The sequence below is a fragment of the Populus euphratica genome, unplaced genomic scaffold (genome assembly GCF_000495115.2).
Source record: "Populus euphratica unplaced genomic scaffold, PopEup_1.0 scaffold33.1, whole genome shotgun sequence".
Classification (NCBI taxonomy): domain Eukaryota; kingdom Viridiplantae; phylum Streptophyta; class Magnoliopsida; order Malpighiales; family Salicaceae; genus Populus; species Populus euphratica.
The window spans coordinates 742,505-757,446 of NW_011499906.1; the positions used below are offsets into that span (position 1 = coordinate 742,505).

The following is a 14,942-nucleotide window of genomic DNA, read 5'->3' on the forward strand; positions in this document are numbered from 1 at the left end:
TAAGAATTACCCAACATTCGAATTATATTACAAACAAGTTTCTTCTACTACTTTTTTCATATCAATAAATCATAAACAACTCATAACTAATAATGAAATTTGAATTTTAAAAGAAAGTTATGAATCACCTACTGTCTGCTTGTGATAGCCCAACTCCTTTTGCCTGATGCCTTGCTCTCGGTACAACTCCTGAATCAATTAGATTGTGTTATATTATTAATCCATTATTATTTCGCATACGTGCCTAAGTTTGAAGCAAGTAATATCTTTTATTTAATTGGGGTTTACACCAAAATTTTTATTTATTTGTCACCTTATTTTTAACATATAGTTTTAATCATTCTCTTTTTTAACTCACTTAAAGAATTCTCTCATAAACTATTCCTACCATTTATTTTTTCCTTCTTTTCATATTCTTATGGTGTTTTTTCACTTGTTCATATTTTGAATACTTCAAATAAAATACAGAACATCATTTCTTAAATATAAAACAATCAAACCTCATTTCTATATTTCCTCATCCTTAATTACAATTTTTTTTCTTAAAAATTATTCAATTTCTTTCTTAATTACTATTTACATCCACTATTTCTATACTATTCTACCTCAATTCCATCATATTTACTACTTTTCTCAAAATCCCTAAATTCTCATAAGAACTTTAATTTAAAGAAAAATCAAGAATATAAGAAATTAAATCAAATTTATTTGTCATTGTTTGATAACTTACTCAAATAAACTTAAAAACACTTCATTCAACTAAGAATCTTAATTTTTCATGCTTACCAATCTAAGTTCTCCCAACTTTTCTTCTCCTCCTAATATGGCTAGCCCTCCTCCTTCACTTGATTATTTCTTAATTTAATGTTCCAAGTAATCTTACAAGTTTCAAAGCTCTCTTTCACTTTTTCTTGTTTTTCTCTTAATTTCTCATGTTCTTCTCTTTTTTTTTTCTTTTCACATTTGTTACTACCGGTCAGCAGTTCATAATAGAAAAGGGGCTGCCTTGTTTTATTTCTAATGGAAAATTATCATTTTACCCTTAATGAATTTTTTGCTTTCATTTGACAGTCCTTATTCTTTGCTAGCACTACCAAGCTTCGTTTATCTTAAAATTTTAAACAAATTTTATTCAATATATTTTAAGGCTTCCCATAAAATTTCAACTCAATCTGATGGATGGACTTAAAATTATGTCCATTAACGTAAAACTAGTCAAATTGGGATTTTTAATCAAATTTTTGAATTTCTCTAAAAATTATGAAATTCTAACTTAAGCTAAGACATCATATTAGAAGGCTCCATGTAAATTTTCTAAATTTTCTAATAACCCGATCAAGAGTTATGAATTATTTTTTGTTTTATATGAAACTAGTCAATTTATAATTTTTCGCCTAAAGGTTTTATATGTGTAGTTGCTGTAATATTGTATCTAACTAAAACATATTTTTTGCTTAAAAATAAATCAAAATCATAAACAAGAGTTATGGTTGATAAGGTCCTAAAATATTCAAGCAGCTTAAGATAAACCAATAATTTATATATTTGATAATTAATTTATCCCTTAGTTTAAGAAATTTGATCTATTTTTCCTAACTGAAATGTCTGTTAGCTTGATATGAATAGCTTAATTGGTCAATAGTTAGCAGCTGGTTATGTCTTATAAGTTAAGGTAACTAGTAGTTGGTCATAGCTTACGAGGTTCTAAAATATTTAAATAGTTTAAGATAAGCTAATAAGGTTTATATGTTGAATAATTGATTTATCCCTTAGTTTAAGAAATTTGATCCATTTTTCCTGGCGAATATGTCTTCTAACTTGATATAAAAAGCTTAATTGACTAGTAGCTAGCAACTAGTTATGTCTTATAAGTCAATGTATTTGGTAGTCGGTACCTAGTACCTCCAAAAGATCTTTTTAAATAGATGTGAAGACTCTCTGATGTTTAAATCAGTAACTTTATAGAGAGAGAAAATACAATGATATTTTAGAGAGATAGACTTTAAAAATCTATATGCTGAAAATACTAAGAATAAAGAGATTATAAAACTTGAATTTAAAGGATTCATAATGTATTTATATCTCTATAGATTTTTTTTATGTGTGGAAATGAGGGGTTAAAGTGTAATATTACCCTTTAATATTTTAAGTTGTATTCTATTTAAAATAATATGTATTGAATCAATATATAATATTAAAGCACTCACGTGGGATCCTGAAAATTTTTTCAAGGAAGTGTTGGGCTCGAACAAATTATTTGAGCCTATTAAAGATGAAAAATAAATCTAGATGCACTATTTAAACTTAAACACATTAGGCTCAGGTTACTACACCCTAAACCATAGAGGTTCAAGGATGCATGCTTAACACCAGTTAAGCTTGACAACATGTTGGGCTTGGGCATAATAGCCGAAGCCTATAAGGTTGCTAGGGTGCATGCTCAGCACCAACAGTGGTAGGTGATTAGTACTTAAAAGTGTATTTTTATCATGGTTTTATATCATCATTTTGCACTTGAAGTATCAATAACTCCTAAACTAAAATATGTTTTATAATAATGTATCTAATAATACAAGATACCTATAATTTGTGGTAAATGTCTAGTTTTAATGCAGGTCTATCACATAAATGAAAGGATTGATTGATGACTTGAAGAACTTAAATTGCAAGGATAAAGAGATGGCCAAAGCACACTTAACACTAGCTGGGCATATGTCTAACATGTTTTTAGGCTTCTAAGCCTAAGCCCATGCACCTTTACGGTAGTTGGGCTCGAGCGTGGTAACTTAAGCCTATAAGGATGTTTTTTTTAGAGTTTTTAGGAGTTTTTCCCTCCCATTAAATTGAGGTTTATCAATGTTATAGCTATTTTTTTCCTTTCATATAGTCTTTTAAACAAGCCATGAACATTATTAATTATTATTAACATATGATAACAGGTATTGGTATTTTAATATAAAGATGAACAATGAAATGCTTTAGACTTTTTCAATTTGGTCTTCAAGTTTTTTTTTTTAATTTTATTTTCCAACATTGGTTTTGATCGGTATTGAACTTTATAATTTTTTTGTTATATTTTCTATGAATTTATCCTAGTCTCATGATCCATTTTTGGTAGGTTAACTTAAGTTGGCTCAAATTATTTTTTTTATTTTTTTAGTTGATCTTTTTTCTCAAATTCATCATTCAATGTTAGTTTAATTTGAGAAATGAGCTTCATATTCTTTTTATTTTCTTTTTGTGAGTTATTTATGATCTGATGACCCGAGATGCGAGTTGTGTAAACTAGGTAGGCCAACTCGAGTTTTTTTTATCTTTTTTTTAATTGAATATTTTTTTTCAATTTTATCCGTGAATATTGGGTTGATTCAGAATTTAACTTTATAATTTCTTTTAATTTTTTTTCTATAGAGTTATTCCGATCTCATGAGCCAGGTTTGACAGGTTCATCAAGGTTAACTTTAGATTTTTTATTTTTTTATTGATTTTTCTCAATTTAATCATTCAATATTAGATTGATTGAGAATTGAGTTTTATATTGTTTATTTATTTTTTTCTATAAGTTTATCACAGTTCCATGACCCGGGTTATTGGTTAGCCTAGTTACCTTAGTTTTTACTTACTTTTTTTAATTTTTTAATTTTATCATTCAATATTGGGTTTATTGAGAATTAAACTTCATAATTTATTTTAATTATTTTTTATAAGGTTATTCTAATCTTAAAACTCAGGTCATGTATTTAATTAATTAACTTGGATGATTTATTAACTATTACCAAATATACTATAAGAACTAGAAAAAGAAACAATGCCCTGAACATTGTTTCTAATAACTTAATGTCACTATTCACTGTAGTGTTTTTATGAATACTTTGATGATTTTTTCATTTAAATTATTTTTTTTTTGTAATTTTATACTAGCAAGTTACATTAGCATGATTTTATATATTAATTTTTTTCAATTTGCATTCTCTTCCATATACAAAATGTTGAAGAATATTAATGTCAATTTTGTAAAATAAAAAATTTTTTGGTATTTAAAAAATGAATTAAAATAAGAAAGGATAAAATTTACAAATAACAAATAAAAAAGACCCCATTTGGATATTGTCACATAAAAATCTAATTTGCTCCCTAAAGTTTAGCTTACCTATTTTTTGGTCTATGTTATTTTGGAATTTCACTTTCATACCCAAACTTCATATTTTTACATCTTATTCCCTAAATATTAAGAGAGGAAAGAAAGTAATCAAAAAATATTAAGGAGAGATAAAGTGAACGGATAGCAACGTTTTAGTCACTAAAAAAAGCTAATTTGGTGTCTTTATTTGTCTTTCCCAAAGACTTTAATAGAGAAAATGTTTTTCTTTAAACATGCTGGAAAAATATATAAGAGTCCTAAAACCTTTTTTTTATTCATTTAACCTTTTATTTTAGAGAGTTTACATGTTGTTTTAGAATTAAAAATGAATTTTAAAAGATTTCCAAAATGTTTTTTTAGTGTGTTTAAGTGAAAACAAGTTGAAAATAGAGTTTAAAGGTCCTAAAACTCGAAACCAAATGTTTTGATCGCCAAAGGTGATTAGAAACTGAAGCACAGGACATGCCCTCCATTTAAAAAAAAAAAAAAATGGTGTGGCCGACATCATCTAGTTCAGAAAACAATTCAACCAGACACAAAGGCTTGGGTCTCCAGGCCTAGGTGCTTTTGGACTTTTTTTTATCCTTAGCCATGTGTGCAAGCATGGCCTCCGTAGCCTCGCTTGAATTATTATTTTTTTCTCTATACACAAACTGAATTTGCTTATTTGATTGCTGTGATGCAGCTGAGTTTGTGGACACGATAAAAGAAACATTAAAACACAAAATGGTTGTTGAAGTCATTATTTTTTGTCCCTTTATTTTGATGGTTTTATGTTTTAATAATAAACTTTACTTTTTTATGTATTGGTCCTTGAAATTAAAGAGAAGAGAGAAAGTTGCTTGGTAAGACGGATGATGAGAGAAAAAGTGTTTGATTAGCCATATTTTGGCTGCTAAAAAAGTTAATTTGGCGTCAATAAATTTGTCTTATAAAGAGTGTATTAATAAGATAAATGGGTTTAAGGAGATATCTTTTCTATAATTATTTCAAATCATTAATTCTTTTGGTTATTTATTTTAATTTATTATATTTTTTTATCCAATAAACAACATAGCTCAGATATATTTTTTTGTTAAAAATATATATTAATAAGAAAGGAGAGCTTATCCTAGAAAATTATGTTTTTTTAATGAAATTAAAATTACTACATTTCTTACAAAAAAATCATTTTATTATGGTATAATTAAATAAATTTTTTTCAAAGAGCTGTCTTCAGCCCATGATAAAGAAAATCTTAACTTTTTTTATGTTATCATGTTCATATAACAACATAGTTAAAATATATTTTTTTTGTTAAAAATATATATTAATAAGAAAAGAGTTTTTTAAAGTGCTATTTTCAGCCCATGATAAAAAAAATCTTAACTATTTTAAATCATCATGTTTATATAACAATATAATTAAAATATATTTTTTTTGTTAAAAATATATATTAATAAGGAGAGTTTTTTAAAGAGCTATCTTCAGTTTATGATAAAAAAAAATCTGAACTTTTTTATGTCACCATGTTCATATAACAACATAACTAAAATATATTTTTTTTGTTAAAAATATATATTAATAAGAAAGGAGAGTTTGTACTAGAAAATTATGTTTTTTTTAATGAAATTAAAATTATTACATTTCTTACAAAAAAAATCATTTTATTATAGTATAATTAAATAAAATTGTGGTTTCTTATTAATTTCAATAAACACATTTACACTGTTTTATATATATAATTTTTTTTCCAAGAGCTGTCTTCAGCCCATAATAAAGAATAATAAAGAAAATCTTAACTTTTTTATATTATCATGTTCATGTAACAACATAGCTAAAATATACTTTTTTTGTTAAAAATATATATTAATAAGATATTATTTGTAACATAGTGTGGGTAGTTATTGTCAAAGAACTATTTTAATACAATATTTTTAATAAATCATTTTATTATGGTATAATTAAATAAGATTTTTTTAAAGAGTTATCTTCAGCCCATAATGAAGGAAATCTTAACTTTTTTATGTCATCGTGTTCATGTAACAACATAACTAAAATATATTTTTTGGTTAAAAATATATATTAATAAAAAAGGAGAGTTTATACTAGAAAATTATGTTTTTTCAATGAATTTAAAATTATTACATTTCTTACAAAAAAAAATCATTTTATTATGATAAACTTGTGATTTCTTATTAATTTTATTAAGCACACATAATTTTAATAAACACATTTACACTGCTTATATATATACGTGTGTATTATATTTTTATTAAAAATTAACTTTAGATATTATTTGTAATATAATGTGGATAATCATTGTCAAAAAATTATCTTAACTAAATAGTTTAAGTTGTTATGTGCTTGATTTTTATTAAATTAATGAGAATGGTGAGATTTAATTGTAATTACTTGACTATTAAAACTTTGATACTATATCAAATAATCATCTCAATTCAATATTTTAAATTATTAAAAAAAAAATTAAAATATAATTTATATTATTTTTTCACAGTCATTTTTGAATCAACTTTTCTGATATGTTTCTTGAGCACTGATTTGAAAAAAAATAAAACCTAATAATTAACACTCAATAATTAACATGTTATGTAATAGTTTTTAAAAAAAAACTTAAAGAGGCATCATTATTATATCGTGAATGAAGATTTATTGCTAGATTTCTATAATATAATAATATTTCAAGGAAGAGCAAATTAGGGAGCAAAATAACTTTTTTACCAGGTTAATTTAAAATTATCAAATTAATTATAGTTAAATAGATATTTTTACCGTTTTAGCTCAGTAAAAACACTTAATTGCTCTAAAAAAACAAAAAAAATTAGCCTGACATCTTGGTCTTTTTTTTTTTTGTCTTCAAAACAATTAAACAACTAAATTATTTTTAAAAACAAGAAAAATATATATTAAACTTAATGTTAGGAACTCTTTATCTTTTTATTATTTTTATTTTTATTATCATCATCATAATTATTATCATTATCATCTCATCATTTATTACATGAATTAAATCATTATTACATGAATTAAGAGAAAATTTGATAATTTATTAAATATAAATATTATTAAAAATAATGAGTAATCAATATGTGGCTTAAGCCCGTAAATTTTAGATGGTGCGTGCAATCTCGCGTATTTGTCAAACACCAAATCCAGGGGTGGGGTTGAAAAGTACCCGACATCCCATTTTAACCTGAACGCCGGATTACGTTTACCACCCATTGCCACCTATTCAGTGTGAAAAAGAATGGAATAATTTACAGCCCAGGAAACATCCAATTTTATTTTAAAAAAATTCCGACCATGCCATCATCTCCGATCTTGTTTTATTTTATATGAGCAACTACATTATAAACAATTGTCTGCTTTATTTTATTATAATTGAGAAGAGAAGGTTTCGGATTGGGAAGAGTGTTCAAGCAGATTGATGGAGAAAGCAGAGCAGTAGCATGGGTGGCCCCCGTTGCCATGAACAACTATTTATCACTAGTCACTCTTTTTATGTCATCGTGTTGATAGATAGAAAAATATATATTTAGTTAAAATTATATTTAAAATTAAATTTTTTTAACCAAATCAAACCCAACAAGAATAAAATTGGGATTGAAATCAAATTCTAAAAATACGATATCATCAAGTAATTTCTTTCTAATTTTTTAAATAAAACACAATTAAAAAAAATAAACACTATTTTTTTTATCAAACCTGATTCAATACATTTAATTTTGAACAGAAACTGGCCGGAAACGTGAGGAATGACTCCACTGTTCACGTGAACAGCTCAACCTATGATTTCATCTTATTTTTTATAGTCACTCTTTTTATGTCATCGTGTTCATATATAGATAGAAAAATATATATTTAATTAAATTATATTTAAAATTAAAATTTAATAAAAAAATAGTTTATTGTATTTGGTTAAAATAATATTTTTTAAATTGAGATTATAAAATAATTAAAAAAATATTTATTAATATCAATAGTTTTTAATTTAAATATTGTAAATTTAACTATTGTTATTACATAATAAAATAAATAATATTAATATTAAATATTTTTTATTATTCCATTAAATTATGTAAAATTTCATAATATATAAAATATATTCAACAAGGATTATATTTTTCATAATTTCTTAAGCGCATGATAACATCAGGTAAGATATCATCACGAACAAAATTGAAGTTGCAATCAAATTTTATAAATACTATGCCATTAAGCAATTTCTTTCGAATTTTTTTTAATAAAACACAATTAAAAGTAAAAATAAAAAATTAATTTTTTTAACCAAATCAAACCCAACAAGAATAAAATTGGGATTGAAATCAAATTCTAAAAATACGATATCATCAAGTAATCTCTTTCTAATTTTTTAAATAAAACACAATTAAAAAAAATAAACACTATTTTTTTTATCAAACCTGATTCAATACATTTAATTTTGAACAGAACCCAACTAGCCAGACTCTTCACTGTTCACTTAATTAAGTGAACAGTAGAGAGTTTACTCTTCATTGTACAAAGCAGTAGCAACAGTAGAAAGAAACATGAAAAAATTACTTCAACTCAACCTATGATTTCATCTTATTTTTTATGGGGCCCATGCGTAAAAACACAGTCATAATTTATAACCAAATATTATATTATTGAGTTTGAAAAAAAAGCAACAGCTGCTACAAAGCCAAACACCCATGTAATCCATTCTTTTTTAGATTAACGTGGGTGTCCGGGCCAACTTGCGCGCATCACGACTAATTCCACGGGCCATGAAGTTAACGACCATATAAGCATCCAGTGGTCATCATATAAGCAACCAAGGATTCGAACCTGAGATTATAGAGGGAGCAAACCCCTTGATTCCAAGAATCTATTCTTGAAGTAACTAGTGTTGTGTTTAGTAATATAAAACTATTTTTCTTTTTTTTTCAATAAAAAATTAAAAATACGATCATTTTTTTTAAAAAAACCAAAATTTCAATTGTATTATTTTTTTTAATAAAAAATCAAAACTATAATTTAAAATAATCATCTTAATGTTTTTTATATGTGACAATCTAATTAGAAAATATTAATTTTTTTAATTTAAAAACTATCATGAAGAAGTTATATTATTAACTATTTTTTAATATTATATTTATAATAAAAATTAAATTTACAACACCAACTAAATATGAAAATATAAAAAAATTGTATTGTTTATATTTTTTCCATTGAAAAAAGTGGAAAACTTGCATTGGAAATCTATAAAAAAAAATCCCTAAAAAGTGGTTTCCAAACCCAATAAAAATTTAAAATATAAAAAAACTATTTTTTCTTTTAATCAGAAAATTGGGTTCTTATTTTTTCTCTGAAATCAACGAGATTAATACACAAACATCAAAGAAAGCTACTAATGATATCCTATTTCATTTTTTCTCTCTCCTAAGTAGAGTTTATGAAAGCCCATTTTTATTATTTCTAAAATACGACCACTGAAAACTGCGATATTTCCCTAACTATGCTATTTTTTTGGATCCCATGCTAGTATTTTTATTAAAAAATTAAATGTTAATTTTAAAAAATAAAATCAAAATTCTTGACTTTCCTGTCGGATAGGCTATTGCCAGAATTTTCAGCTAAAAAAAACAATTATTTAAAAGTATGTTTGGTTTGGATATGTAATAATTTCTTTTTAAAGATACAATACTTTTTAAACACCAATCATATCTCTGGAAACTAAAAAACAAATACTATTTATCCAAAAAAAAACAATTAACTTCCCCTCCAAACAAACACTAAAATGGCAAAGCTAATAAATAACTCCTTAAAAAACAGTTCTGCTGTCAAAAGCACAGCTACCATACGCATAAAAAACAGTTTTGCTAAAATGCGCCACGAGAAAACCTGATGTGCCTGCGCGAGTAGCTCATTGGCAGAGGTAGGGTTAGGTATATTTAGAAAAGCGGTTAAAGTTGTGTATATTAAAATTTTAATTTTTTTAGTTTTTAAATTATTTTGATACAGTAATATTAAAAATAATTTTTTAAAATAAAAAATAATTTTAATGTTTTTTTATAAAAAATATTTTAAAAAATAACAATTCCAATCCACTGAAACAACGGAAAATGACGGAGGCGGCAGCCATTGCGGCGGCCAACCTAGTCAAGAAAACAACAAAAATCGTTACAAGCATGATATTAAATTATTTAATTTATGTTTTTGTTAACGTATTATGGTCTAATGGGGTCTCAATTTCAGTGAAAGCAAGATATAGTCTTTTTGAAAAGGACAAAATGAAAAAGGCAACCAAAATGAATACGAGAAATTAATTAGAAAAAGAAAATAAAAGAAATTGTTTCCCAGAGATAAGTGGTCATCAAGCTATTGAAATTGTTTCCCAGAAATTGTTTATAAATATTATTTTGATATCATTATTTTTCTCGTATACAATTAATTAGAAAAGAAAATAAAAAATATTATTTTAATATATTTATAAATAAATAAAAAACAATTTAAAAAGCTAATTATATCACTATGTACTTTATTCAGTGGCCTGACGTGGATCAGAGTTCAGATGTTGCCACTCAGGATTTGCAGCTTGTTCGAGCCTAGGAGATAAGAGGGTACCTGCACCAGCGGTCAGCATCTCATTCTCATCCTCTTCTTTTTCAGCAGTGATCCAGCGTTAGGATATTTATCATATCAACATGCAGCAGCCTACACAAACAAAGAAACGAAGGAAACGTTTGAGTGCAGACAAAAAAATCTCTCTTTATTGTCTGATTCCCTTCATCCTTCAGCCCCACTTCCCATGGAGGGCATGTCAAAGTTGTTGGTGGTTTCTTTTTTGCATAATTTTTAAAACCAAAATCTTCTCCTCCGTCCTTTTCCATAACACCTTGGAGATTCTTCATGTCATTGCACTCACTACTGCTCTTTCTTTTCAAAATTCAATCGAATATACGAGGACCAAAGCCCCCAAAACTCTTTCATTTCTATCACTAAAACGCGCCTCTGCCTCTCTGAAGCCCTCTTGTATATACAGTTTGATTAGAACAACCGTAATAGATCCATCCCATATGCGAGCATCCTTTGTTCATGGATTTAAACTCTGTACATTTTCCTTTATTGCCTGAGGAGCAGCCAGGGACGATACAACAACTCAAAAGATGCTCAGAGGAGCACTTAAACCATGGTACAAAAGCAGTGGTTAGCTAATTCAATATGTACAATTGGTTTTACCTGTGCTGCATCAATAATTGGGGAAATGACTGTATCAAAAGCGACAAAATCAAACCCAAAAAACCAGCCATTTGCAGCAATCATCCTCATGTCCATTCCAACCAAGAAAACTAATGAATGATTCCACGAATAATATACAGAAATGCAAAGGTTAATGGGTCCACAAGAAAAGCACTTCAATCAAATTGTCTGTTTCAGTCATTGTTTGTGGAAGAGTCATCAAGGTAAAAGGGACTGTAATGTAATGCAATGACATCATTAGTATGCAATGCGAAACTCCATTTACAAAATCAGAACTTTGAAAGAGATGGGAAGAGAATATCTGTAAGAAAGAAGCATAGAACCCATGTAAAAGATGAGCAAAGTTTCAACTGGTTCCACTGCTGTGGGATTCACTGGGCCCTTCAACTCTTGTTTATCTTTCTTTCTCTCGAAGTACTCATGTCTTCTTTTAAGCAACCTAAGGTAGCAACTTCCATTATCTTAATTAATCTTTACGAAAACTGAAACAATCAAGAGATTACTGTTAATGGGGACAAATTAGTGGTCAAAAGGATGTTCACCCAGAACATCAGATTCTAAACTTGAGGTGCTTGATGCAAAACCAGATAGCTATTAAAAAAAGTTGCTTTCTCTAATTGTCTCAAAGAAACTACCAACCAAAAGGCCAATAATGCTCCAGGTCACAACAGAAGTTCCTGTTCCCACTCCCCCCCACAAAGTCAAAAAGGCTGGAAATAATTTTCAGGACAAGAGCTTCAAAAAAATTGAAGACTTACGACCTTGGGGATTTTTTCAAAAGTTCTAAGCAGTATACAACACATCAAACCTTCACTGCAATGCCCCCCCGGACATCATGAGGAATCTTTTGACAAACACCGGAAAGAATTAAGCGGGTAGGTAAGAGTTCCCATCAAAAGCAGATCAGTAGATATGATCAGAAAATGGTGATTATCATCATCAATATTAACAGACAAATCAGATTTAGGCAGCTCTAGAGAGCTAAGTGGCCTTTGAATGTCTCACATTATCTCTTAAATTACACAGAGTTATAAGGGTATGGTCAATTAAACAATTTATTAAAATCGGAAATAAGTACAGATGAGGAATCCTATCTACAGCACATCAACAAAGAAAGAACAAAGTAACAAATTTATTAGAGAATAAATATAACAAATCAAGATCAAGCATTGTTGAATTAAAATTTCTATCCAGATTTTTTTTCCTTAAGAACAAAACGTGACAAAATTAGAAAGACCTGGAAAATACAATATGCAATAAAGATGCATAATTGAGATTGATCAACAAGATGATACAATTACACATAACTTTATGTAAATTTGTAAAATTGTTATTACAATGGATTTGCTTGAAATTACACCGAAGCTAAAAGCCTCAAGATCACATATCACTAACAAGGAAGAGACGCATAACCTCATCAAGTTCTTTTTCCTCCAATATCAAAATGCTCTTCTTATTTTTTACTATGAAATAAAGTGGAGAATCTCTATGAAAGCTCAGTTGAATTGATTACCCGGATCTAATTCTCTTCGAATTGGCCTTTCCATTGGTCTTCAATATCCCACTTGATTCACCTTCTGATGAAGGTTCCATTGACCTGGTGAAATTGTTCGAAAGATCAGCATAAAGGTCAACCACCCTTCTAATGTTGTTGTTTAGCTCCTTAATCAAACCAACATTTCGAGTCAAGTTGTCAGGGATCTTCGATTCATGGTTTTGGTTTATTTCATTAATTAGCAACCTGTTTTGATCTAGAATATCCTGAACTTGCACAAAACTCTTCTGGAATGTTTGCAAGACCTTGCCATCTACTTGGTTTCCATTGCTTAAGCCTGAAAATAAATCACCTTCCATTTCAATCTCCCTTCAATTGATCAAAACCAGTCCTTTTCCCTGCATAAAAATAACTGAATCAAATACCAACAGAGGGAAAAAAAATACAAGACAGAACCGAAAGGTTAGTTTTACTAAATGGAAAGCTCTCTAAACTGAATTATTTTATCTGATCCCTCTGTACTCTTACAATAAAAATCACAGGGAATAAGAAAAAAGCCATGGAATGATATTTAGCCTATGTTTGGTTAATGAGGAAAAACAGTAAAAGAAAATAAACAAAGCCAGATGCAATAATTGGGCTTGGTTTGAAGTGACTATACACAATTTTTCGCTTTTCCAGCATTTTCTCAGCAACCAAACATATCAAAGACAATGTAAAGAGCAGAGATAAAAATACAAAAATGAAACAGGCATATCTGTGTAAGTATTGATCACTTCATTACATTAAAAAGAAAAGCAGACTGCTTTTTTTCCACAAAAAGGAACCTTTCTCTAAAAACTCAATCCCAAGTTAAAAGACCATGAGTGGAGGATAACTCTAAACTATGAAAGACCCCAACAAACCAGTCAATGCCAGATTAATACCCATAAAGAAAAAAATTACTCTCACGACAAAACAAGAAAAACATCATAATGAGTTCACATAATCTTTGAGAGAAACAATAATACAAGACCAGATTAGCTGGGAGAGAAAGAAAGAGAGATCTATATTTCTTGAAGTGGAAAAACAAAAAGCAAAAGCTTTTGACTAGCACGTGAAGCTTTCTAGGAAACAACCAAGCAAAATTGGAAGTGAGGTCATTTGTATTAAAAGAAAAAAACCCCAATAACTAATTTCAAAAAGAAAAAACTTTCACGTTTTACACTTTAGTCCACAGCTTATATTTTACAAGATAGACTCACATAAAGAAACCTTGAAGGCGTAAATTATCTTTCAAAAAACTTCCTAATCTTGACACACAAACAATAAGAAAGCAGAAAAGGAAAGGAGAGGAAAAAAAAATCGAATCCTGACAGTCGTTGTCATCGACTCTACATACCTTGAACAGAAGCAGAAACATTTTAGTGGGCTTGAGGCAACGAAAGGAAAAGTCAATTTTCTCAAGAAAAAACTGGATTTTCTCGAGAAAGATTGTATGAAGACGAATGGAACTTTTGTGGGATTTCAAAGAAAGGCCCAGAAATCATGAAAAACCAAAACGAACAGAAACAAAAGAAAGGAAGAGAGACAGGGATAGAGAGAGAGAAGGGTATAGAAGAAAGATTTGATTGACAGAGAAATAAGAAAGAATTATTTAGAGAGAGAGAGAGAGACACACACACACACATACAAAGAAATAACGTTTTGTTTTGTCTGATAGATTCTTTCTTTCTCTCTACCGCTTACCTCGTTAGCTTCACCAGCAGCACTTTCGATTTTTAATTATTTTTGCTCATGACTGAAGCTCTTATACCCTGCAACGCTGCCCAGCTTTGTTTTTACTCCGTTTTGAATCCTAGCCATCCACTAAGCCTTGTCTGCAATCGTGTCTAATTTTAGTATTGTGATAATAATTGTAATTTAAAAATATTATTTTATAAAAAATATATCCGACAAGAACTAAAATTTTATAATTTTATTACTGTAATAAAATTAAATAAAATAAAATTAATATTACAATGTAAATAAATTTAATTTATTCTATATTAATTTTTTTAAAAAAATATTATTCACATAATATAG

General features: G+C 27.8%; 1 protein-coding gene across 3 annotated transcripts; it reads right to left on the reverse strand.

Moving 5' to 3' along the window:
• Nucleotides 1-12,625: 12,625 nt before the first annotated feature.
• LOC105133412 (protein ELF4-LIKE 4-like) lies at nt 12,626-14,668 on the reverse strand. Of its 3 annotated transcripts, none has more exons than XM_011037405.1 (2): nt 14,607-14,668; nt 12,626-13,276 (listed from the first exon to the last, which is right to left on the reverse strand). In XM_011037405.1, exon 2 carries the CDS (start codon nt 13,235-13,237, stop codon nt 12,893-12,895), a length of 345 nt encoding a protein of 114 aa, XP_011035707.1. In that variant the 5' UTR covers nt 13,238-13,276; nt 14,607-14,668; the 3' UTR covers nt 12,626-12,892. The 3 variants fall into 3 exon arrangements, with proteins under 3 accessions (XP_011035707.1, XP_011035705.1, XP_011035708.1); XM_011037403.1 differs by lacking the exon at nt 14,607-14,668 and adding an exon at nt 14,260-14,600; XM_011037406.1 differs by lacking the exon at nt 14,607-14,668 and adding an exon at nt 13,663-13,999.
• Between the last annotated feature and the right edge of the window lie 274 nt (nt 14,669-14,942).

Coding starts and splice junctions, on each gene's coding strand:
- LOC105133412 (XM_011037405.1), bottom strand. CDS start 13,237: ATGGAAGGTGATTTATTTTCAGGCTTAAGCAATGGAAACCAAGTAGAT.